The following is a 25,998-nucleotide window of genomic DNA, read 5'->3' on the forward strand; positions in this document are numbered from 1 at the left end:
GTCCCTGTTTTTCAGCCATCTCTGCAGCCCGCCATGGCATGTGCTCAGCTGTGCAGGAAGCAGATGGAGGGAGAAAAATTAAACTAATACACATAGCACCTGTTAAATCACCTAAAATAGCTTTTCTATACATAAAACTGGTGATGAAACCCCTGATATTCTGGGGGCTCTCCACAGTGTGAACCACATCCCATCACCTGGATATTTCCTTTTCTCTACAAAAGACTTTACTTTTGTCCCACTTGGCAGGATCTGGAGGGTTCAGACTTTGCCATGACAAATGCAGATAAAGGGATTATTGGCCCAGAATGGTGCATAAGGGAAGGAAATACTCAGTTTAAAAGGGCTGTGTGATGTTGAAAGAAGCCCAAATACTGAATCTGCTGAGATTTGGGTTGTTTGTAGCCAAAAGGGTGGCCCCTGCAAGCAGGAGTGCTCACAGGTGGCAGAGAGGACAGCTCTGTGGTCTCCTGATTGTGGAAGGGGAGGTGGGGTGGGACAGGACACATCTACAAAAACCTTCAGCTTCCAATCCCAAAATCACATCAGCTCTGCAGGAAGAGGGGCAGGGAGAGGAGGAGTTATCCAGAGAAAAGTCCTGGTCCCAGCATCAAAACAGCTCCTGCCTGCCCTGCAACCCAAATCCACTCCAAACTTGCACCCCAAGTCTGCAGCCCATGCACAGAGCAAAGCCAGGCTCTGAGCAGCCTCACAGTCATTTAAAAGCAGTGCTTTGTCTGTAGGGTTGATAGGAAACCCCAGTAGTTAAATCACAGCATTGCTAGGATGGAAAAGTGCTCTGAGATCATCGGGTCCAGCCATGAACCCAGCACTGACAACTCCAGCACTAACCCAGGCCCCAGGTGCTGCATCTGCACAACTTTCACATCCCCTCAGGGACAGAGACTCCAGCACTGCCCTGGTATCTGTTCCTACTCCTGACCACCCTTTCAGAGAAGAAATTTTCCCAATATCCAATCTTAACCTTCCCTGGTGCAAATTGAGACCTTTTCCTGCCCCTGTCCCTGTTCCCTGGAGCACAGCCCGGCCCCCCCGGCTGTGCCCTCCTGGCAGGAGCTGGGCAGAGCCACAAGGGCCCCCTGAGCCTCCTTTGCTCCAGGCTGAGCCCCTGCCCAGCTCCCTCAGCCTCTCCTGGGGCTCCAGCCCCTTCCCAGCTCCGTTCCCTGCCCTGGACATGCTCCAGCCCCTCCAAGCCATGAAGTTCTCAGTTGTCTTCAATCTTTTCTGTTCCACAACCCACCAGGTCAAACCTAGCAGATAAAACAGTCTGGTCCTTCCTGGGCTTCTGTGGTTCCCTTCAAGGTGTTTGCTGAGCAAAAGCCACAGGAGCAGGCTGGGGACTGGTGTGGGCTTCATCACTGGACACAAACAACCACCCCAAATACTCCCCAGAAAGACTTCACTCCCAGGCTCCCCAGGATGTGGCAGAAGTTGGGTGATTTGAGCTGTTCAGCCCCAAGGATTTGTTTGACAGGGGGGAATCCCCTTCAGAGCAGAGCTCCTTCACTGGCACAGCTCCTCCTGCACTCAGAGTCACAGCCCACATTAAACACAGCAGCTCTCACTCTTAGGAGAACACTGTCACTTAGATTAGGGCTGTTCCTTCAAAGCAATGCCCTCAAATAGAATTCCAGAGGCTGCTGTGATTTTTCAGGCTGCAGGGCTTCACTCACACCTTCCCCATGCCTTGGGGAGGCAGCTGACAGCAGCTCCACACTGCACATGCTGCAGGAGTTGTGGAGGAATCACTACTCAACACTGAACAGGCAAACAAACACAACCCAGTCAGAAAAAGCTGGAATTTTAGCCCAGAGACTGTTACAACTTTATAATTCACCCAGAATGTGAATGGGTGAATTGCAGAATGTGTGGAACCACACCTGGCAAAGCAAATACCACTGCTGGCTTAACCCTGGGGTGTGTTTGGGATGGCAATGTGAGGATTGTAATTATTTCCTAAACTTCTCACAGGGGCACTTCCTTCTGCTGCTCCTCTTGCTGCTGTCAGTGAGAAGCTGCAGCCTGTCCAGCAGCCCTGCCTGTGCCCATTTCCACGTTTTCCATCAATGAGCAGAAGGCAAATCCACCAGTGTTTATCTGCACAGCCCCACTGGTGCCCTGTGCTTGTAGCACCTGCTGTTGCATCCACTACAACACCACACAAACTCCCAGAGTAAATTCCTCAGTGTTTACAACACCCCCAGACACCCCTGGGGCTCCTGGGTCTGCCTTGATTTATTTTTAGGAAGGATGTGGGCAAAGCCTGCAGCTGTGGCCGGTTGTCCTTCAGCTGGGTAAGCCCAGGAATGTCCATGGTTCCCTCTCTGGCCCCAGCTGCTCTGGGATGTCCCCCCCAGGCACACATGTGGGGTCAGTGTCCTGCTACACTGTCATGCACCCCAAAAACACACCCCAAGCCCCCCCTTGGCTACACCTGCATGCTTTGAGCTACAAGAACACCCCTGAGAGCTTAAAGGACTTTTCTTCATTCCTCTCCCCAGCCCCAGCACACACAGGCAGCCTGTTGATAGTCCTGCAAGCCCAACTCTTGAAGTTCTTGCACGAAAACAAAACAAAGAATGAAAAAAAAAATAAATCCCTCTTTTCCTTCCTGGCTCTCTGTTGCTGCAGCATCTCCATGTGAGCCCCAAGCCCCTGGTTTGTGGTGGGGGATGATGGCTGGGGGCAGCCAGGGCAGCTGTGGTGCTGCTTGATAAACAAGGGAAGGCAAGTGAACACCACCATTGGCTGTGCTCAGCCAGGGAGGGGAAGCCTGGCTAGCAACAGCTTTGGGAAGCATTAACAAAGGGGGATTTAGGATTGGAGCAGACACATGGAAGGGGGCTGTGAAATGGCAACTCTGCATCTCCTCCACACGCTCTGCTCCTCCCTCCCCTGGAGTTGCCATGGATTCTCACACTGCTCCCACCTCCCTGTGAGTCCCTGCCGCTGTCTCTGGGGTGGCTCCTGCCTGCCATCTCCTCCCAGCCTGCCCACACAGCCCAGAATTGTCCTCAGCCCTGCCACAGGATGCCAGACCTGCTCATGTCCACCTGTGAGAAACACAGAGCCCTCCCCATCCTCCAGGCAGGAAATCCTGCCTCCAGCCCGGTGTTTTCCTGAACAAATCATCACACACAGCCCCAAACAAAGAGCAGCCAGGGGCAGGCAGCACCATGAATGTACAGGGCACAACAATGAAAACAAACCACAACAACAGGATGGGTCCTTTGTAGCAGCCCCAGTCCCTGCACTAACCACCAGCCTCCTCCCACAGGGAAACCCCACAGTGATGATCCCACAGGGATCTCCTGAGATGCTGCTGGACCATTCATTTACTGCACTTTGGCCAATTCATCACTGTAATCTCTGCTAGAGCCACTGATCTGATTTACTCAGGAATGGCATCTGCTGCTTGGAATCAGTCTGGATTCGTTTCCATTTGCCCAGCGACAGCATGGGTGTGGTTTTTTTAAGAAAAACAAACCACAAACATCATTCAATTAATCATCCTATCCTCCTATTTCTGCCAAACAAGATTAATTCTGTTGTGCTCAGGTCTGCCTCACTACCACATTTTCAGAGCATATTGTCTGAGCTCCTCTCTCCTGAGCATGTGCACCAGAGCTCTCCCGTGCTTCAGAACAAAGAGCAGATTCCCTTTGTTGTCCTGGAGTAGCAGCAATGTAGGAGATCAAGAGCTGGTCCCTGCCTCCTTGAGCTTCCCCTGTTCTGCCTGGTTCCAGGTGCCCAGAGACAAGGGGGATTTGCTGTGATGGGCAGGGCTATGTGGACAAGGGACAGGATTGTTTCTTCCCCAGCTCCCATGGAGACAGCAAGGCAGAAATCCCAACACGGGTTTGAGCTCGTTTCTGGCTTAGGGTCAGTGCCAGGCTCCCCCCAAACCCCTGGCCTAAGCTGCTGTGTCTTTATTGTTATTAAATGTGGGTCAAATAGAGTTAAGAGCACATCCCTTTTTTTGATTTTCAGCTGAAGGTCGAGCTGTGCTCCCCTAGCACCAGGCAGAGCCCTGCACTTCAGAGAGCTCGTGGTGCTACAGAGCTTCACCTGTCAGCAGGAGACACATTTGTACAGGGTTTAACAGCAGAGAGAGAGAACAGCAAGCCAGGCTCAGGCAGCTGCTCTTGCCCCCTCTTTAATGCCTGTACTACCAAGCAGTGCCTGGGGAATTCACACACAGGCATCAAAACTCTGGGAAGAGCACGGGAACAGCACAATGGGGAGTGGGCTGCTTTCCAGGATCTGCCTGTTTGATCACCAGGGAGATGTCAGGGCTGGGCACTGAACAGATGAGAGCACTTTCTGTTTCCATCCTTTAACAGTGTCACACAGGTTTGGATTAAAAACATCCCCCTTCCTTTAACCTAAAATAGGATGAAAGAAACAGGGGGGAAAAAATCTGCAAGAGCAGTTTTGTTGCAAATATGGGCACAGGCAAATGGGGAAAATGAGCAGGAATTAAAATGCACTGAGTTTTCCCAGTTATTTCAACAGCAGCCTGTGCTTCAACAAAATCTCTTCCCAAAGTCAGGGTTCAGCCCATGCTGTGGGACCCCCCTGCCACAACATGGGGCTCAGTGCAACCTGGTCCAGAGGAAAGTGTCCCTACCCATGGCAGGGGGTGGAAAAGGACGAGCTTGAAGGTCCCTTCCAACCCAAACCATTCTGTGATTGAACAGCAGCTGTTCAGGGGCTGTCCTGGACACCCAGGTCACAGATCCTCAGCAGTGACATCGTGGCTCGTGCACCAGAATTGACATGTCCCACTCCTTCAGCTCCCCACACACCCTCTGAGGCTGCCTTTCCTCTTGCCCTCTCTCTTCCCACACCACAGCTTGTGAAGAGACCCAGGCAGGGGCTGGGAGCTGGGCTGAGTGTCACTGTCCCATGACCTGAGGGAAGTCCCTGTCACTGAGCTGAGGGGGTCTGGGCTGCATCAGCTCTGCCCTGAAGAGCCCAGCATGGTGCTGGAAGAGGAGCAGCAGAGCCTGCTCTGATGGGGCTCATTTACTGCCTCCTCACAGCAGAACAATTACAGCAGCTGTGGTGCACTTCTGCATTAGCAGGGCTTTGTTAATTGTCATTTCAACTGGAGCGGAAATGCTAAGGAAGATTTTCCTTGATTAAAATGTTGTCAGTGATAGGGAGCTCAACAGACCCCTGAGAAAACCATTCCAGCTATAGCTTTGCATTAAAGTCCAAGGCCAGCTTCTACTATGAACACTTAATCTAATTACATCAAACCCTCACTCCATTTCAGCTTTATCAGCTGGAATAGCAAAGTTTAATCACTTCAACAAGTTGGCTCTAGCAATCTCCTAATTTTCTGATAAGATAAATTATTGAGCCAGACCCAGGGAAAGAGTCAGGCACAAGCAGCTGCTGCAGATGTTTAACTGCAAGCTCTGACACCAAAATCCATCCAGCACCCACTACTCCCATGTCACCATTTTAAACCTCCACAGGAGCTGCCCAAGTGGCCAAGGAATGGCAAAACACAGAGATACAGTGCCTGAGCCAGCCAGATGAGCAAGGACATCACCCACATTTACTCCTGATTATTCAGAGTATAACCCTCAGCTATGTCCCAAAAGATATAACCCTTTCACATATAAATTATCCTGGAGCCAGTCTCCTCAAACACAGTAACCTCTGGTTGGGTATTCACAGAGAAAGGTGCAATTCAGTTAAAGCTCTCTCTTTCAAGGGAGTTCACCCTCTGAGGAGGATCCCTGTTCATGAACCAGGAGAAAAGATGGGAGAGGCAAAGAACAACATTTTGTTGTCAGTGGTCTCTCACTGTGCACCAAGACAAGCCAAACATTGGTGGGTCAGAGGCAAGAGAGCCCCAGTCAGGAGCAGGGCACTCACCCAGGAGGTCTCTGCTCTGCTGCTGGGGCCCCTCTGCTGACCCCACACACAGAGAGAGGTGCTGGAATCTCCCTCACTGGGGATATTCCAGAAGTGTCTGGACACAATCCTGTGCTGAGAGCCCTGGGATGAGCCTGCTGAGCAGGGAGGTGGGAGCAGGTGAAGCTCTGATGCTCCTGACCCATCCTGTGGCTCTGTGAGCACCTCAGCAGCACAGAGCTCAAGGCTCCATGGCTGGTACAGGGAGTGATTTCCAGTGGCCTCCATGAAGGGAGAGGCATTAAGATTTTTGACTCAGGAAGGAATTTACATGCTCAGAAGCTGCTTTAGCAAAGAGCCCTTTCTCTGTGAAACCCATTGTCCAGTCCTCCAGCCATCTCCCAACTTCACCTGGAGCTCCTTCCAGTTTCTGAGGAGCAGACACCAAACCCAGACACACCACTGCCAACAGCAGCTATCAACAAACACAGCTGACACAGAAGTAACCCTATTTCTGACTCCATCAATGACAGGGACAGCCTCTCTCAGAGCTGCCACTCATGGACTGCCCAGCATTGAAAGTGGCACACCAAGAAAAGAAATCTTCATCCCACAGAAAAATGAAGAAAGAGCCACTTACCCACTTGTTCCAGGTCTCTGGGTCTGAGAGAAGCGCCAGTCTGTGTTAGGCTGAGCTTGCTGCAAAGAAAAAGAAGAGTTTTAATACCTCCATTCTTGCCTTTGAAAATGAAAGTGAACTGATCCTGGATTATTTCAGTCTGGAATATCAGCATATTCTGTCCAAGTGAAGCAAATCAATTAGAACAAAGAGAAAGCTCCCCCTCCCCTTTTTCTTGAGTATTTCTGAAGCAGCATGAATACCAAAAAGCATGACAAAAACTGTTCAGAGAATAATCTTCCAAAGCAGCTCAGGAAACCAGGCTGTGAAAGAAATGAAGCATGAAATAAACTGATAAGGGCATGAATTCAGCAGGAGCAGTGGTACCACAGCTTGGAGGAGCTTGGAGGAGAAAGGGGGTGTGAGGGGGTGGCAGAGTTAATTGATACTGAGAAAGATGCTCTTAATACTCTAAGGTGAAATGGTAACAGACCCTCCTAATCTCTCCTTCTTCTGTCCTTAAAAAGGCCTGCCTGAGATCTTGTTTTTATGCATGGTATTTGAATGACTTTTCCTAGCTGTTGTGGCCTTGGAGCACTACAATATTTTTCTGTCCACAGAAAAAAGAATAAACTTCCGACAGCAAGAGGAAAAAGCATTATTTGTTTAGGAGACACAATAACCTTCAGACACAGCAGCACACTTTGTAACCTCATTAATAAACCCCCATATCACTCTCTGCCCGTGTTATTTTACAACCAGACAATGAACATTTTGTAAATAAGGAAGGACATGGAGCAAGCTTGTATATTCCTGTTTGAATCATGCCTTTGTGGAAAGCACTAAATAGCACAACTGTTTCTGTCAGGAAAACACACACACTTCCGAAAATCATGATCATCTTAATGAACTCCAGAGTGATGACACACTACCTGGAAAGGACAATGCTTCCCTCAGCTATTTTAGGAAGGAGCAGTTCATAGTCCATACATAGTGGAACATCAGTTTTATAGGATTATTCTGCTTGTACATGCAATTACTAAGGAAAAGTGAAGACGAGTAGAGCTGACCTAGATTTTTATTTAGGAGATGTGCTCTCACTAATTTCTCTGCAGCTTTGATGATACTCATGAAAGAAGATATTAGAATAAATTACTCCCCTAAAATAGATGCCCCACTGGTCCCCATGCTGCATGCAAATGAAGCTGTTGAAAGACTTGCCCTCCAGTTTTCAGATACACATTTTTGCACACGCTGGCACACAATACTGCACTAGATAAGCCCTTCCCACTATTTTGAGTAGCCCTTCCATATTTTGAATTCCTGTTGTAATTACCATTTTCAAATTTAGGGCAGGCATTTGTGACACAAAATTACTTTACTTTTTATATCCCAAAGTTATAAAAGCTCCAGCTAAACACAGTCACCTACATCTATATTTAGGCATCTGAGTACAAACAGCTCAAGTTTTCAAAGCTTGCCGCTCCTCAGCCTCTGCAAGCCAAGGGCACATAAGGTCACCAGGATCTTTGTGAATAATGTCACTCCTGACATTTCAGTATTTTAGTGCTGAATGCTGAATTCAGCTCCTCACTCAACATGACCAAGCTGGAAAATGATCCCTGGCTGAGGCACAGTCAGTAATTAATAACACTTGGGGTTTGAGAAATGAGAAATTTCCACAAGGCACTCTCTAAAACTGAGCAAAAGAAATACAGGCAGACTTTCCTTTCAGATAACCGCCTCCGCACCACAGCTCATGTGCCATATAGGAAAAATGGGTTAAACAGAACCAAGAAGTTAAACCCCCAGAAAACCTGTTCCTGACCACACTAAGAATCACTTCAAATAGAAACAACTACAAGCAGAGCTAAGGGGAAACTCTCCACTGCTACAAACACGGAGTCTTTGATTCTATAACGCTGCTCAGCCCCTTCCCCCACCTCCACCAAGCCGAGCCAAAACTTTCACCTGTCCCCTCCCAGGAGATGACAGTGACACGTGTTCCCTGAGGCCACCATCTCAGGAGGAAGGACAGACCGAGAAGAGCCGAGTGGCCTGGATATGACAAACTGTTGCACTGAGCAGAGAGGACAGTAAGGAACAGCCATCTCTTACCCCGTCGCAGGGACTCGCTAAGGTGCTGGTCACCTGCTCATAGGCAGCCATGGTCTCCGCAGTGCTAGAATGGCTGAAGGGCTTTACAAAGAGGAAATCGCTCTGCTCGGACATGGGTGAGAAACAAGAGGTGTAATTCTGTGCCTGGGAGGTCAAGCCCGCTCCTCCCACGTCCAGGTACTTGATGAAGCCATCTGGCTTCATCTGCCCTCGGAAATGGGAGGCGGGCTTGCGGCCAGTCCCTCGGCAGCAACCCGCAAAGGTCCAGCTGGCACTGCCAGCTTTGAGACACCGGGCAGCCACCAGCCCAAACATCACACAGGACACGAGGGAGATGGACACCAAGGAGATGATGAGGTAAAGAGTTAGGTTGGTATCCTCGGAAGAAGGCTGGGGGAGGTCCAAGGACTTGGAGAAGTCCTGCACACTGTTTTCCTCCGGAGAAATGACTATTACCACGGAGGCTGAGAGGGACGGTGTGCCATTGTCCCTCACTTCAACCACCAGCCTGTGGGAATCTTCTGACTCCCTGAGAGCCTGTGCAACCCTTATCTCTCCAGAGCGGCGTTCCACTTGGAAAGGCAAAGCCTCAGCAGACTCCTGCAGCTGGTAGGACAGCCAGGCATTATGGCCACTGTCAGCATCAACTGCTACAATTTTAGTTACCAGATAGCCGGGCTCTGCCAAGGCAGGGATGGCTTGGTGGAAGGCAGAGCCCTTGGGGACAGACGGGTAGACAATGTTGGGAGCATTGTCATTCTCATCCAGGACAAACACATGGACCACAGCAGTGCTACTCAGAGCAGGAGACCCAGCATCCTTCACCTCCACAGGCACCTGGAACACCTTGTCCTGCTCGTAATCCAGAGCTCGCACGGTGTAGATGGTGCCATTGTCCTGATCGATTCGGAAGTAGGTTGAGATAGGTGCATCCTGCATCCCATTGTCCAGGATGGAGTAAGACAGCTTGGCATTGCTACCCTCATCAGGATCTGATGCTGACACTGAAAAGACAGAAGTTCCAGGGAGGGAGTTTTCCTGAACGTGAGCTGTATCAAAAGGGCTGGAGAAATTCGGTGCGTTATCATTCACGTCAGCAATGCGGAGATAAAAGGTTTTTTGTGTGGCCCTCTGGGGGGACCCTGAATCCACAGCCCTCACTGTGATGTTGTATCCACTGGCCTTCTCCCGATCAAGGGGACCACTGGTGACCAGCGAGAAATGCTCTTTAAAAGATGACACCAGTTTAAACGGGAGCTCTTTTGCTATCTGCAGACGGACCTGCCCGTTGTCACCTGAATCGCTGTCCTTCACACCAATGAGGGCGATCACCGTGCCTGGGGCTGCATCCTCCTGCACTGGGCTGGAGACAGAGGTCAGCACGATCTCTGGGCTGTTATCATTGATATCAATTAATTCCACTCGCAGGTGACAGTGGCCTTCCATGGCTGGGGATCCCTTGTCCCTGGCTCGAATCGCAATCTCGTAAGCACTGGATTCCTCATAATCCAGAGGGGCTTTGGTTCTGATCTCCCCTGTACGGGCATCTAAGGAGAACAGTTTGGTGAATTTACCAGGTGCATTATTGCTGGTTTTAAAAGAATATTCCACATCCCCGTTGGGACCTTCATCCAGGTCGGTGACATTCAGCTTGGTGACCAGAGTGCCCACAGGCACATTCTCCTCCAGAAGTACCTTGGATATGGGTGGGTCACAGACAGGAGGGTTGTCATTTGCATCCAAAACATGGATGGTAACCCTGGCAGTGCCAGATTTCACAGGATTCCCTCCATCCAGGGCTGTCAGTGTTAGATGATGAACAGGCACTTTCTCTCTATCCAGTGCTTTTTCAAGTACGATCTCGGGCATTTTAACACCATCTCCTCTCACGTTGATGCTCAGGGCAAAATGCTTGCTGGGGCTGAGCTCGTAGGTGGAGATGGAGTTGGAGCCCATATCTGGGTCTTCTGCTACTTCCAAGGGCAGCCGAGTCCCAGGGTTGGCTACCTCAGTGATCTCCAGCACCACCTCTGGCTTGGGGAACTGGGGCGCGTTGTCGTTCACGTCGAGGACATCCACCTCAACACGGTGGAGCTGGAGGGGATTCTCCATGACGAGTTGGAGGTGCAGAGAGCACGTGGGGCTCTGCCCACACAGTGCCTCCCGGTCCAGCCTGCTGTCCAGGAGAAGCACACCTGCCGCCAGGTCCACCTGGAAGTGCCGCTGCCCACCCTCGCTCACCAGGCGCAAGTTGCGGGCGGCCAGGCTCCGCACCTCCACCCCCAAGTCCTTGGCCAGGTCGCCCACAGAGAAGCCCGGCTCGCGATCCTCGGGCACGGAGTAGTGGAGCTGGGCGCAGCTGGGAGCCGGCAGGCAGGAGAGGGCTGCGAGCAGCAGCGGGAGCTGCCATGGCAAACTCTGTCCCGCGAGCATCCCGGGCCGGCTGTGCGAACGGAGCAGCGCGGAGAGGAGCGGCGGTGGCTCCGCGCAGCCTCCCCCTCCTCCCCGCCCCCGCAGCCGGCCCCGGCAGCCGGAACCCCTGCGCCCCGAGGGGGTCCGAGCCGCTTGTGCAGGGAGGAAGCCGCCGCCGGAGCCGCCGGAGCCGGACAGGGAGGGATGGAGGAGGCGGGGGAGGGGGCGAGCGCAGCCCGGCCGGCTGAACCGCTTCTCGACACGCAAAGACACACAAAGTCGGAGAGCGGAGGGGATGGACCGAGTGACAGTTTTACGTCTCTCCACAGCCCCCTCCTCCTCCGCCTCCTCCTTTTTCTCTCCCTCCTCCTCCCCTTCTCCATCTCACCGCCTTCCCCAAAATACGCACGGCGTAGCCCTCCCCTTCCCCCGCTGCCGCCACTCCGCCCCCGCAGCGCCGGGAGGGCGCCGGGGACTCCCGGCAGCGGGGGGGAACCCGCTCCGCCCCGCCCGGCTGCTGGCACCGGGCATCGGCGGACACCCCCTCCCCAAAGCCGGCCGGGCTCGGTGCCGAGCCCCGCCAACACCGGGCTTGTGTTCAGGCTGGAGACCACACCCCCGAGCTCACCTCGCTGCACAGGGTGGGATCCGCGGAGGGTTTCACAAACATGAACTCGCTGATATCCGAGACCGGCGAAAAGCAGGAGCGGTAACGAGGGGCGGGGGGTGCCGTGGCTGTCACCGGCACGCCCATCACAGTGTCCCCTTTCTTAGGCTCATAGTGCAAGTGCCCAAAGATGTGGCTGGGAGGAGGCTGAAGCGTGTTCACGCTCTCCACGCAGCCGCCCTGGCTGGCAGGTGCAGAGCCCCGCCGGAGGCACCGAGTGCCCAGCGCTGCCAGTGCCACCAGCGAGACGGTGGAGATGAGCACCAGGGACACAATCAGATAAAGCGTAATACTGGGCAAGCCCCCACCATCAGCGGCCTGAGCCTCGGAGCCCTGCAGGGCCTCCGGACCCTTCTCCTCCACCAGCACCACCAGTGTGACAGCTGTGGAGAGCGGGGGCTCCCCGGCATCCCGCACCACCACCAACAGTTCGTGCTCAGAGGCGTCCGTCTCCTGCAGAGCCCGCATGATCCGGACCTCCCCGGAACGCAGGGCCACGCTGAAAAGCCCCAGGTCTGTGGCTTCCACGAGGTGGTAGGACAGCCAGGCATTGCGTCCCGAGTCCGCATCTATTGCCACCACCTTGGTGATGAGGGCAGGAGGGACGATGGAGGGGGAAATTCGGAGCTGAGTAGCAGAGTCCTCCCCAGCCCTGGGGAAATGCACCCGTGGGGCGTTGTCGTTCTGGTCCACTACAAAAACATGAACCAGTGTTCTGTTCCTCAGGGCCGGGGAGCCACCATCAGAGACCTCCACGTGGAACTGGAGATAGGTGGTTTGCTCATAGTCAAAAGGGAATTTGGCGGTGACCTGCCCATTCGTGGGATGTATCGAGAGGTAGCGAGCAGGATCCAGGCCTGGATCTGTCCCACCAGCTCGCAGGATGGAGTAGGACAGGCGGGAATTCTGCTCCGAGTCGGGGTCGGCAGCAGAGACTGTAACCAGCACGCTGCCCACTGGATTGTTCTCTGCCACCAGCACTTCATAGGACGCTTGCTCAAACTGGGGAGCGTTGTCATTGACATCTATCAGGGTGATTGGCAAGATGGTGTGGCGGGAGAGGGGCGGATTGCCCAGGTCCGAGGCAGAGACGGTGACGTTGTAGTAGGCAACATGCTCCCGGTCCAGACGGGTGCTGGTGAGCAGCGAGTACTGGTGCTCGTAGTCCTTGCGCAGCTGGAAGGGAAGGTCTGGAGACACGTGACACAGGACCTTGCCCTGCTCGCCAGAGTCCCTGTCTCTGACGTGTATCACGGCCACCACTGTGCCCGGCAGAGCATCCTCGCTCAGGGTGCTTGAGAAGGAGGTGAGAATGACCTCAGGGGCGTTGTCATTGACATCAGTGATTTCCACCACCACGCTGCAGTGCTCCTCCATCGTGGGCGAGCCCATGTCCTTGGCCTCCACTTCGATCTCATACACTGTCGCCTCCTCAAAGTCCAGGTTGCCCTGGACACGAATCTCCCCAGTTTGCTCATCGATGGCAAAGATCTGGCGTAAGGCAGCTGAGTTGTGGCTACTGAGGGAGTAGCGGATGTCTCCGTTGGGTCCTTCATCCACATCCGTGGCATTTAACTTCACCACGAGGGTGCCCAGCGGCGAGTTCTCCACCAAGCGTGCTCCATACGATGGTCTGTCAAAGACCGGGTGGTTGTCATTGGCATCCAGGACCTGAATAGTGATGCGTATCTTGCTGGACTGTGGGGGAGAGCCCCCATCTTCAGCAGTCAGGACCAGGTAGTGGAAAGCTCTGAATTCCCGGTCTAGGGCCCGCTCCAGCACCAGCTCAGGGAACTTCCCACCATCAGTGCGGGCCTTCACGTTGAGGTTGAAGTTGTCATTGGCACTCAGGTGATAGGTCTGCAAGGTGTTGGTGCCCACGTCGGGGTCCTGGGCTGGCTGGATGGGGAAGCGGGCACCCAGAGACGCCAGCTCGTAGATGCGCAAGGACACCTCATCGCTGGGGAACTCCGGGGGGTTGTCATTGATGTCCAGGATCTCCACCTCGATACGGTAAAACTCCACCGGGTTCTCGATGGCAAGTTTCAAGTGGAGGAAGCAGCGTGGGTTCTGCCCGCAGAGCTGCTCCCTGTCTATCCTCTCGCTGACCATAATAACACCGGTGTTCACATTGACAGAGAAGTACTGGGAATCCGAATCCGACAGTACCTGCAGATTAGCTGCCGCCAGTTTAGCCACATCGGTGCCCAGGTCCTTGGCGATATTGCCCACAAAGGCACCCCGTGTGAGCTCCTCCGGGATGCTGTATCGGATCTGAGCAGATGAGCTGTGCAAGAACAAACAGAAGGAGAATACACGCGGCAGCCCCAGGGACCGGCGCGCCTGCCCTGCCCTCGGCATCCTTGCCGGGTGGCCGGCCGGGGAGCGATGCCCTCGGCGCCGGGGGCCGCGCTCAGCGCTCGCCGCTCCCATTCATTGTTTGGGGCGGACGCGGCTCGACGGGGCGGGGGGAGCGCGGCCGCGCAGCCGCCCCGCCATTGGCTGCGGGCGCGGCGGCGCCGCTCCAATCGCCGCGCTCCTTCCCCAGGACAGCAACACCGGCGCCAATCACGGCCCGCGCGCCGCCGCCGCGCGCCGCGAACCGGCGCGGCCGCTCCGCGCCCCCCGCGGGGACCGCGCCGTCGGAGCGCCCGGCAGCGCCGGACCCGCCCCGGCATCGCCGCTCACCTGGCCGCGGTCCCGCAGCGTGCCGGCGGCGGGCAGGAAAGCCCCGCTTGCCCTCGGCAGGGTGGCGGGGGTTGGGCAGGGCCGCAGGAAGGTGAAGTCGCTCCGCTCGGAGCCGGGGGAGAAGCAGGTGCTGTAGCACTGCGATGGGGAGTCGGTGGGTCGCAGCGTGACCTCCATGTACTTAAGGGTGCCGTCGGAGCTGAGCTGGAGCTTGGGGCTGGAGTGCTTGCAGAAGTCCCGGGAGGGCGACTCGCTGAGCCAGCAGCAGCAGTAGGGTGAGACGGCGGCACGGCCCCTGCGCCGGAGGCACCGGGCGGCCAGGAGGGTGACGGTGGCCAGTGCCACCGTGCTAATGGCTCCCAGAGCGATGATCAGGTAGAAGGTCAGGTCCGGCTTCTCCTTGGCACCAGCCAGGAAATCCTGAGGCTTGAAGCTCTCCTCCAGGGCTGCCTCCTCCAGGGCCACAGTGATGGTGGCAGTGGTGGAGAGCGGAGGGTCACCGTTGTCCGTCACCAGGACCAGGAGCTGCTGCACTGCCATGTCGCTGTCCTGGAAGGCACGCGCGGTCCGCACCTCCCCCGTGTACAGCGACACGTGGAACAAGGAGGGGTCGGTGGACTGTGGCAACAGTCGGTACGAGAGCCAGGCATTGTGCCCAGCATCTGCATCCACTGCTGTCACCTTGGCCACCAGGTAGCCCGGTGGGGCAGACAGTGGGACTCTCTGGGGTGCCGGCACATCGCTGTCACTGGCAGGGTACAGGATGGTGGGGGGATGGTCGTTCTGGTCCAGCACAAAGATGTAGACGGTAACATTGGCATAGAGAGGGGGGGACCCCGAGTCCCTCACAACCACAGACACTGGCAGAACCTGCAGCAGCTCGAAGTCGAAGGTGCGCTGAGCATAGAGATTACCATTGTCAGGGTTGATGTGGACAAAGGAAGAGATGGGGGCATCCTGCACTTGGCCGCTCTCTATGGAGTAAACAAGCCGGGAATTATCCCCGTCGTCAGGATCTGAGGCAGAGACGGTGCACAGCAGGAAGCCAGGCGGGTTGTTCTCCTGGAGAAAGGCATCGTAGGAGGGCTGCGAGAAGCGTGGGGGGTTGTCATTTACATCAGATATATTGAGGAGCAGCGTGAGTGTGGTGGTGAGGGCAGGAGAGCCACCATCCTGGGCGATCAGCTCCACTGCGTACTGTGAGGTAGATTCCCGGTCCAGGCTCTTCTGGGTGACCAAGGAGAAGTGGTTCTGAAGGGACCTGATGGCAAAAGGCACATTGGGGGAGATCTCCAAACTCACATCCCCGTTGGCCCCCGAGTCTCGGTCCCGTACATTGAAGAGCCCCACGACAGTCTCTGGTGGGGTGTCTTCTGGCACCGGATTCAACAAGGAAGTGAGCAGCACCTCCGGGGGGTTGTCATTGGCATCCTCCACTTGTACCTGCAGCACACAATTGCCCTCCATCTCCGGGACCCCTCCATCATGGGCTCGCACATAGATCTCATAGAAACGGGATTCCTCAAAGTCCAGGGCCCCGCTCACCCGGACCTCACCGGAGTGGGGATCCAGGGTAAAGAGCCTCCGCACCGAGTCGGAGGTGTGAACCCCGAAGGAGTACTGTGTCTCCCCATTGGGACCCTCATCGGGGTCAGACGCATTGACCCGGAGGAGCACAGCCCCCACAGGTGTGTTCTCCGGGACCTTCACCTTGTACGTGGTGTGGTCAAAGGTGGGAGCGTTGTCATTGACATCCAGGACCTGGACCGTTATCTGCGCCGTGCCCGAGCGCGCTGGGCTTCCCCCATCCACAGCCGTCAGCACCAGCTGCACCTCGGGCTGCTCCTCCCGGTCCAGAGCATGCTCCAGCACCAGCTCCGGGAAGAGTTTGCCATCCGGCTGCTGCTTGACGTCCAGGGAGAAGTGGGAGTTGGGGCTCAGCCGGTAGGAGCTCACAGCATTGGTGCCCACGTCGGGGTCCTGCGCGCTCTCCAGGGGGAAGCGCGCGGCCACTGTGGCAGACTCGGCGATGCGCAGGGTGCGGTGAGCGGTGGGGAAGCTCGGGGAGTTGTCATTCAGATCCAGGATCTCCACTTCCAGGCGGAAGAGCTGCAGGGGGTTCTCTGTCACCACCTGCACCGACAGCACGCAGCTGGCAGCTGCTCCACACAGCCGCTCGCGGTCCAGCCGCTGGCTCACCACCAGCGCGCCGCTGTCCAGGCGCACGGCGAAGTAGCGCAAGCTCTCCTCTGAGCCCAGGCGCAGCCTGCGACCCGGCAGCTCCTCCACCTTCAAGCCCAGGTCCCGGGCCACGTTCCCCACCACGGTTCCCAACTCTGACTCCTCAACCACCGAGTAGTGGATCTGCCCGGAGCCCCAGCCCCAGCCGCAGAGCAAAAACAAACTCAGTACTTGCCATTTCCAGGCGGGTCGCTGGAGGCTGGCACTCTCCATGTCCGTGCGCATCCGGCCCGGGACACGGCAGGCACTGAGGAACTGCGAATAAATCCCTGGGTCTCTCTTGCACGGCTTAGAAAACAGCTCCGGGGCTCCGGCAGGCTGCGGCTCCAACTGTCAGCCTCCAAGCAGAGGGGGTGGGCTGGGGGAGGGGAACTGAATCACAGCCCCAGCGCGGAGGTGGGAGGGGGGGTGGGGGAGAAGCAGATTTTCCCCCCCTCGCTTCAGATCAGCGCCCAATTGGCCGAGAGCTCCATCCCCTCTCGGCCAGCAGTGGCTCCGGAGGTGCGGGAAGCAGGGGCCTGAGCCGGCAACAGCGGGGCTGCCACCCCCGGCCTCCCCTCTGCCAGCCTGACTCACTTGCTCCGACAGCTCGCTCTGCGTTCACAGGGAAACTGCACGTCCTGGCAGCCTGGAAGCAAGGTACAAGCCCTCCCTGTGTGCTCCCCCTCCACAATGGTGGCTTCACATCATGCCCACAGACAAAGGGCAGCTGTCATGAACGCAGGCCAAAGGACTTTTCATGCCCGATGAAAAGGTGCTTGTTAGAGCCCCGAGGTGCCAGGGGCTCTTCTCTCACCCCTCTTCTCCCCCTCAGCTACTGCTTTGGCTGCTGCCTGCACCCCATGATTGCCTCTCTGAGTGAGGCATCGCTGCCACCAGTATCACCACCGGCCAGGAGACCTTGCACTGGGAGTGGGACGCCCACCCCTGCCAGCCCACCGTGGGAGTGGCTGGCTGAAGGTGCAAAAGCAAAGGCAGGTGAGCCATTCAAAGCCAAAATACAATTGCTCCAAATGCATATCTGACTGCAAACCACTTCCTCACCCTGGGGCAAGGAAGGGGTCAGTCTTCACAGTACCCAAATCACTGCCAACACACAGAGCCAGACAATAAGGCCACTAGATCACCACAGGATCACACCACCAGGTCAGGATCTCAGACTGGGAAGGAAGCCCAAGCCTCCCACCTGCACTGATACTCTGTGGCAGGTACATGCAGCCAGTCTCCTGAGGGCAGAAGCAGGGGTCATAGCCTCCCCAGGGGGGAGCGCAGTAATTTCCTTCTCTCCTTGTCACAGATGATATTGGCAAGCTGCATACTTTTAGCTCCATTCACATCCCTGCAGAAGCCTTGTGCAGTCAGAGTCACAGAATAGCCTGGGTTGGGAGGGACCTTACAAATCATCTCATTCTGACCTCCTGCCGTGGGCAGGGACACTTTCCCCTAGACCAGGGTGCTCAGAGTTCAATCCAACCCAGCCTTGAACACCTCCAGGGATGCGGCAGCCACAGCTTCTCTGGGCAGCCTGTACCAGTGCCTCACCACCCTCACAGGGAGGAATTTTTATACCTGTTATCTAATCTAAACCTTCTGTCAGTTTAAAACCATTCCCTCTTATCCTGTCACTGCATGCTTTTGTAAGAAGTCCCTGTCCGTCTTCCATCCTTGGTGCACTGAAGGCCACCCTGCCCCTCCCCTGGGTGCACACAGACCCTGGGGGCTGCAGTGCTGTGGCAGAGAGGGGACCCAGCACCTGCCTGGGATCCTGCCTGTCCCCACCACCTGGGCACCAGAGGGACCTGGGGAACAGCTGGGAGAGGCTGAAGGCTGCCGTGCCCAGCACAGGGGACAGCGACGGGGACAGCTACAGGGACAGCATCCTTCTGCCGACAGCAGGGACCGTGAAGGTGCTGCAGTCCAGGGTCCTCCCTCCTGTCTGCAGCACCTCCCTGCCTATTCTGAGCCGTGAGGCGGGACCGCCCTGCTGCCAGTCAGGAGAGACACCGGGAGGAACCTTAGGAATGGTGAGAACACTGCCCAGGTCCCACCTACCGCCGGCTCCGGAGGAGGGGGGGAAGGCGTCCTTAAAGAGACAATGCAGAAAAACACCGGACAAGGGATTCCCCAGCACACAGAGACCAATTCCTTCTGGTACACATTCATTCCCCCAGGGCGGTACCACCAGCAGGAAGCTGTCACGGTAACCTTGGCTCTGGAATATGCCCTGTCCCCATCCCAGGCTGAGCCCCAGACTGTACAGCTGGGTGACAGAGCTTTCCATGGCAATACAGGGTCTGCACCCCTGGGAATGGGTTTGGTGCTGCTGCAATGCCTCAGCAGAAGCCCCTGCAAAGCCCACATAGCCTGGGAGAAACCCCTCAGTGCCCTGAGATGGCTCCAAGGACCTGGAGCAAGGGCTTTACACGGGGATCCTGCTGCTGTTTGGGCCTGTCAAAGCTTAGGATGGGGACAGTGGGACAAGGCAGGAAGGGTATGGGGTGTCTGGGATGGAGAAGGAGATTCCACAGAGTCAGAGCTCACTCTGTGGAAAGGCACCAAAAGCCAGACAACCCAGGGATCACTGGAGATCCTGCAGGTAGGATCCCTCATGGTAGAACACACCACCTGCTAGAGACAGGGCCAGCACCCTTCCCCCTGCATCCCTTTTGGGGGCTGCCTGTGCCCTGCAGAGCAAGGAGGTGTAAAGCCTTTGCAGGCTTGACACAGTCTGTTGTCACCACAAAGACTGAAAATCCAGGGCCCAGAGCCAGCCCAGCTGATTTCTCACTGCCAGTGCCCTTCCAGTGCAGTACTGGGGGGTAGGAGGGAGTAATGGCTGGGGCTTGCTGCCCTCCTTCCACCCCCAATCTCAAATCATTTATTGCCCTCACCCCCAAAGGCATCTTGTCAGGACATTTAGGTGGAGGGGACATCCTTGTCCCCAGCCATAGCACAGCCCACACAATGCAGAGGAACACTTGCTCCTGCAGCTGCTGCAGCCATTCTCACCTGCCACAAATCAGAAGTGCTGAGTCTGAGCAGTGACGCAAGCAGGGGAAAAAAATAAAAAGGCATAAAATAATTCTGAGAGGTTTCTGCCTCCGTCTGTGATTTGGCCACACTGAGCAGGCAGCACACGCAGCCTCACCCCCATGAACAGCTTCCGCTGCACCTCACTTCCTTCTGCTCTGAGGAACCAGTCACTCCTACCCACTGCCTCCCAGGAAGGACAAATTACCAGCACCAACGACCTTGGAAGTCCACCAGATCCACACTCCCCCTCCACTGGATCCACTACCTGGCCTCACCTCTGAAGACTGAAGCATTCCTGTAATTGAAAGCTTTCAAATTAAGCAGCACAATTCTCAACGGGGGAGAAGCACAGAAGCTGCTGCCATGCGCAAATTCCTTCCAGCCTGCAGTCAGGACACCAGACATCACCCAGAGACAGCATATTAAGAATCATGCAGAGCTCATAATAGGGCATTTGAACAACATCTCAGTGGAGGACTCAGCACCCTGCTCAGAGCCAAAGTCCAGCTCAGCAGAACCCTGCAAGCAATGGGGGGCAGTCTGCAATCCCACCCCCTCCCCCAGAGTGAACATCAGCACAGAACTTCCATGGAAATAAAACCGGAACCATTCAGGAGACAAACGTGAGGAACGGCACAGATGGAAGGACTGCTCTATGACCACAGTCAGAGGAGCCAGCATCACCCTTCAGTTCTGCATGCTGCTCTCTGAGAGGCGACACGCCGATCCCCAGCTCCCAGCCCCCACCAAGTCACGACACACAGAGATTAAAATGTTCCCCCGCAGTGCAAGTGCTCCCCTTGGCTCTCCTTTTGCAAAGGGAAGGAAATACCATTAACAGCAAACTTTGTGCCAAGGATTAACCAGCGGTTTCAAGCTGACCTCAGCCTCCACTGCTTACTCATGCAGGGTGCACCCAAAACTGCCTCCAAAAGACGTATGATTGCCAACATGAGGAAACTGACTCACTTGATCCTGCTCATCACAGTGCAAAAGTCATCAGCCCTCAGGATGGCTCATTTGACTCCAAAGAACACCTGCTCAGCTGTAGCTGAACTCTTTAGGGGCGTGGCACGACTGGATGTCCCTCCCAACCCCAACACGCAACCACAAGCGTATGGCACAAAGGAACCGTGGCTCTGCCCAGCGCTGGGGCACGCCAAGGAAGGAGCTACGTTACCTCAGCAGGTGTGGGGAGCCGGCTGGCAGTGCCCACAATCTGGTGGTACAGCCCTGGCTCACCATTCCTTATGGTGCCCTGGCGGCTCCCCAAGGGGCTGGAAGTGAAGGGCTTTTTACACAGGAGATCACTCTGGCGAGAGTCTGTGGTGAGATAGACCTGGTGGTAGAAGCTGGGTGGCGTGAAGCCACCCCTCACAGCATCAATGTGGTTGAAGGGCCCTGGTGTCCTGTACGTGGTGCTCCTGGAGCTGTTGTACAGCTCCCTTGACTGCCTCCACTTGTAGCACTTGAAGATGCCCACGGACAACATGGTGATGAAGAAGGCTGCTGACACCAAAATCACAGCCAGGATGAGATAGAAAGTCACATGTCTCCTGGGATCACTGGCAGGTGCCACATCAGTGAGGTCAGTGAGCACCTCCTTGACCGTCTCGGCCACAGAGATGGAGATGGTGGCACTGGTGGACAGCACGGGCTCCCCATGGTCTTTCAGCAGGATGACTAAGGTGTGCTCGGGAGGATCATCCTCGCGGAGCTGGCGGGCCGTGAAGATCTCCCCGTTGTGCAGCCCAACCGAGAAGAGGCTGGGGTCAGTGGCCTGCAGCAGGGTATAGGAGATCCAGGCATTGTACCCTGCATCCGCATCCACCGCCACCACCTTGGTGACCATGTGGCCGGCGGGAGTGCCTGGTGCCACCACATCGGTGTAGGTGGCGGTGGTGTTGGGTTGAGGGTACAGCACCGTTGGGGCATTGTCATTGAGGTCAGTGACAAACACACTGACTGAGACATTAGTGGCCAGAGGCGAAAAGCCACCATCCTGGACCTGCACCATCATGTTGAACTCCACCTGGTCCTCATGGTCCAGGGAGGTGAGCAGGTAGAGGGTGCCATTATCCCGGTTGATGGAGAAGAGATGGCCAAAAGTGGTGTCACCCAAAAGGGTATAGGAGAGGTGGGCATTGTGCCCGAGGTCCGGATCCGTGGCACTCACATTAAGGATGGGGATGCCAGGCATGTTGTTCTCAGGAACATAGACATCATAGGAGTCCTGGGACGACCTGGGAGCATTGTCATTGACATCTGACACCTGCACCAGGATGTGTTTTACTGCAGACAAGGGTGGTGAGCCTGAATCCTTGGCTGTGATAGTGATGTTATACTCTGCTGCCTTTTCCCGATCCAGAGCTCCTTCTGTTTTCAATGTGTAGTAATTTTTAAGGGAGGAGCTGAGCATGAACGGGATCCCAGGGGAAATAAAACAGTTCACCAGGCCATTGTCATGGGAGTCCAAGTCTGTTACACTCAGCAGAGCTACGACCGTCCCTGGGGCTGCATCTTCAGGCACAGGGCTGTAGACAGAAGTCACTGTCACCTCTGGAGCATTGTCATTCACATCCACGACTTCCACCAGCACTTTGCAATGAGCCACACCAGGAACGGCTCCCTTGTCTTTAGCCTGTAAGTAAATCTCGTACAACTTTGTTTCCTCATAGTCCAGCTGTCCCTTGACCCTCAACTCCCCTGTGGCTGAGTCCAGAGCAAAGAGTTCTCGTACCTTGGCGGGGGTGTGGCTGCTGAAGGAGTAGATGATGTCTCCATTGGCCCCATCATCCAGGTCGTACGCACTGATCCTGGCGACCAGGGTACCGCTGGGCGTGTTCTCCCTCACACTCGCCTTATAGGTGGACTGGTTGAAGACGGGGGCATTATCGTTGGCATCTACAACGTCAATGTGGATCTGCACGTGGGCCGAGCGTGGCGGGGTGCCTCCATCCAGCGCAGTCAAGACCAAATTCAGCTCCCTTTGCTCCTCCCTGTCCAGCTCCTTCTCTAACACCAGTTCCGCATACTTGCTGCCATCCACCCTCGTCTGCACGTCGAGCGCAAAGTTCGGGTTGGCGCTGAGCTGGTAGGTCTGCAAAGAGTTAATTCCCACATCGGGATCTTGCGCGCTCTCTAGCGGGAAGCGCGCTCCGGCAGCCACCGACTCACTGATTTCCAGCCTCGCCTGGCTGCTGGGAAAAACCGGGTCGTTGTCATTGATGTCCTGGATCTCTACGGTGCCGCTGTACAGCTCGAGCGGGTTTTCCACCACGATCTCAAAGCTGAGGGAGCAGGGAGAGAGCGCGCCGCAAAGCTCCTCCCGATCTATCCTCTCGTTCACCAGCAGCGCCCCGCTCGTCAGATCCACCCCGAAGTACTTCTTGTTGCCGCCGGACACCACCCGCAATCGGCGCCCCGGCAGCCGCCCGAGGTCCAGCGCCAGGTCGGCTACCACGTTCCCCACCGCGGAGCCTCTCCGCGCCTCCTCGGGGATCGCATAGCGAATCGCGGCGGAAACCCAGTCGGAAGCGCCGAACAAAAGCAAGAGGCTCAGTACCTGCCCCGTCGTCACCCCGCGGCTTCTCACAGCAACGCCGTTCATCGCACAGGACGGCCGCGCTCTCCGCTTCGCCCCCCGCCCCGGCTAGAAACTCTCAGCTCGCCGCCTCATGCCGCTGCCCAGCGGCCCCGGGAAGCGGCGGCGGGGAGCCGGGCATTGCTCGGCGGGCTCGGCGGTGACTCACTCGCAGAGTCTCTCTGAGACCGTCTGCGCCTCATCCCGGCTCGGAGCGGGGCCGGGCCGCCAGTTCCCCCCCGCTCCATCATTGGCCGACAGCGGCACACAGAGTCCCGGCCAATAACTGCACAGAGCGCGGCGCGCCCGAGCCGCCCCGAGCGCCGCCGGAGCGAGCGCGGCGACCCCGGCCCTGGGACAGGAGCGGGCAGGAGCTGAAGGGAGGGCACAGCCCTGCGAGAAATCCCCTACGGAAACAGCCAGGCGGGGGGAGCGCTGGCAGAGGCAGGGTAGATGGGGCACGGGGACTGCGTGTGTGGGCAAGAAGCTGTACAAGTCGGCAGAGTGACGCCAAAAAGGGCGATACGGACACGTGGGGTGTTTGGGGTGTGTGCGTCCCGGGAACACCTCCCTGGAATGAGGCATTAGGAGTAAGAAAGGGAGGTGGAGAGGGCGGGAGGATGAGTGAGGAGGGTTCTCCCGGGTACGCAGGGTGCCAGGGAGAGCCAGCACGGGCACGACGCGCCAGCTCCCAGTTTTTCTCAGGACCTTCCCACCCAAATGCCGGTCCTCCCACCCAAATGCCTGGCCAGCCCCTTCCAGGGAGGAAGCCCCTTTCGAGGCGTCGGGACGTCGCTGCTCAGTATGCCACCAAAGCGGCGTGGCCGGCAAAGCGACAGTGATTTCGTGCTGCCGTGTTTATGAGCAGCTCCTCCGGCCGCAACACCGAGCCTCGCCGCAGGGCGGCTCCCGCCGCTGGATTTTCAGGAGCATCACCCCTCCTGCGGGATCCTCACTGCCACCGCTATCCCAGCAGGCGTCTTCCCCGACAAACCGCAGAAATCTCGGTTTAATATGCCCTCCTACTCTCGCAATCTCCCAGGTTGCTCCCCGGTATTTTTTTGCACCAGCCAGACTCAGGGCAATCACGCTGTGTGACCTGCGGTGCGGGTCCCGTTCCCGCGCAGCAGCAGCAGCCTGGCAGCTCACAGCGCCGGCAGTGCCTGGTCAAAAACCTGCCTTAGGGCTGTTGTTGCTGTCATCAACAACTCGTGCTACGTGGGCTTTTCCGACTTTTCCCAATTTTTACGCACACATAAGGATAAAATAACCGGAATTCCGGCATTCGTCATCTGTCACCCGCAGAACCGCTCAGCTCTCACGGGGTAATGAAAACGGACGAGGATGCTTGATAAGGGAGCGTCAGGCACCCTGTGAAAACCCAGCTGTGACACAGCGCCCAAGTGTCATCCCACAAACGACACTGATAAGGCAAAAACCGGACTGGAAACCAGCCCCGCGTTCATTCGCTTATGGAGGCTCCCAAAGCCTTGCAGAAGTGGCTCGGAAACTTGCAGCGGGTTTTTTGTTACCCCGCTAATTGTGGGGGCTGAGCGCGTAGGGGCTGCAAGCCACCTGCACCAGCGCTGACAGCGACATTCGACAGAGCGAGAGGGATCTCAGCTCTGCCTGCGTGTCCTCGCCCCGCACAATCCCAAAAGCGGCCGTGAGCACAGGGGATCCACCCAGAGACGCAGCAGTTCGGCGCTTACATGAAGAGTCGGCAGTATCGAAAGAGTCGGCACAATCTGTCCTATCTACATGCTCAGCTATTTCCTTTTCTCCTGATTAATCGTTGTCAAAAGATAAAGTTTATCAGCAATGTTTATCATTCTTATCACCTGACCTCAGAATGTGATAAAAGTTCACATAGCGTTCACATGTGATAGGTTTTCACGCAAATAAAATCCAATGTGAATCATCTAACGTTCCCAAAGCACTTCTTTTCTCATAGAAAACCAAATCCCAATTGTCTTTGTTTCTTACATATAATCTAAAACCAAGAAAATCCACAACTCTCTTTGACCCAAATCTTGAAATAGTCTTCAGCAACTTTTTTCTCTGAAATAAACTCTGAATCTTTTTCCCAACCACTGTAAGTTGTGAATCATTTTTCCAATCACTGCCCATTTTAGGTTTTTCCTACACACGATTTCTCAGCGTGGGGACCACATTCTGGAGCAATTTCCCTCCCTATGTATGAGTGCACACACCACCCGTACCAGAGAACCTTCTCCGTTTAATCCCAGCAGCAGTGGGATGGCCAAGCAGTGAAGAGATGAGTAGAAAAGAGATTTTAGGAAAGGCATGAAAGACAGAACATTTCCATCTACTGTATTTCAATTAATCTGCAGACATTACATCTCCTCCACCTTGATGGGAAGCCTGAATATTGCAGACAACGCTTCAGAGCACCTGAAAGCGCCATTTTGAAGGAGAGAAGTGAAAAAGTACAACAGCAAAGGGGGAAGACGCCTTCCCCTGCACCAGGAATTCCTCCGGGGACTGGTTCAGGCCAAATCCCTCCCTGAACCGCTCGGCATTTTCCTTGACTCCACTCCAGGGAAGCCGATGGCAGCGGGCAACAAAAAGCTCCTTCTGCTCGATGCCAGTCTTGGAGCTACACTGAAGCACCAGCTCCGACTCTACAGATGGAGGGGAAAAGTTGAGTTACGGGTGTACACAACACGTTCTGTTAAAGGGGTTCAGAGCGCTAAAGAACCGAGCTTGACAGAAAAGGAGAGA

The 25,998-nt window shown here is 55.8% G+C and overlaps 1 protein-coding gene across 1 annotated transcript in view; it reads right to left on the reverse strand.

Moving 5' to 3' along the window:
• The window catches only part of LOC139597947 (protocadherin gamma-A12-like), a 155,210-nt gene that overhangs the window by 15,843 nt on the left and 113,369 nt on the right, over positions 1-25,998 (reverse strand). Inside the window, exon 4 of the mRNA XM_071443772.1 lies at positions 6,533-6,591. Coding sequence (XP_071299873.1) covers positions 6,533-6,591 — 59 coding nt within the window. The remainder of the gene's footprint in view (positions 1-6,532; positions 6,592-25,998) is intronic.

The sequence above is a fragment of the Agelaius tricolor genome, unplaced genomic scaffold (assembly GCF_023055355.1).
Source record: "Agelaius tricolor isolate 1412-34295 unplaced genomic scaffold, bAgeTri1.0.p SCAF_18, whole genome shotgun sequence".
Classification (NCBI taxonomy): Eukaryota; Metazoa; Chordata; class Aves; order Passeriformes; family Icteridae; genus Agelaius; species Agelaius tricolor.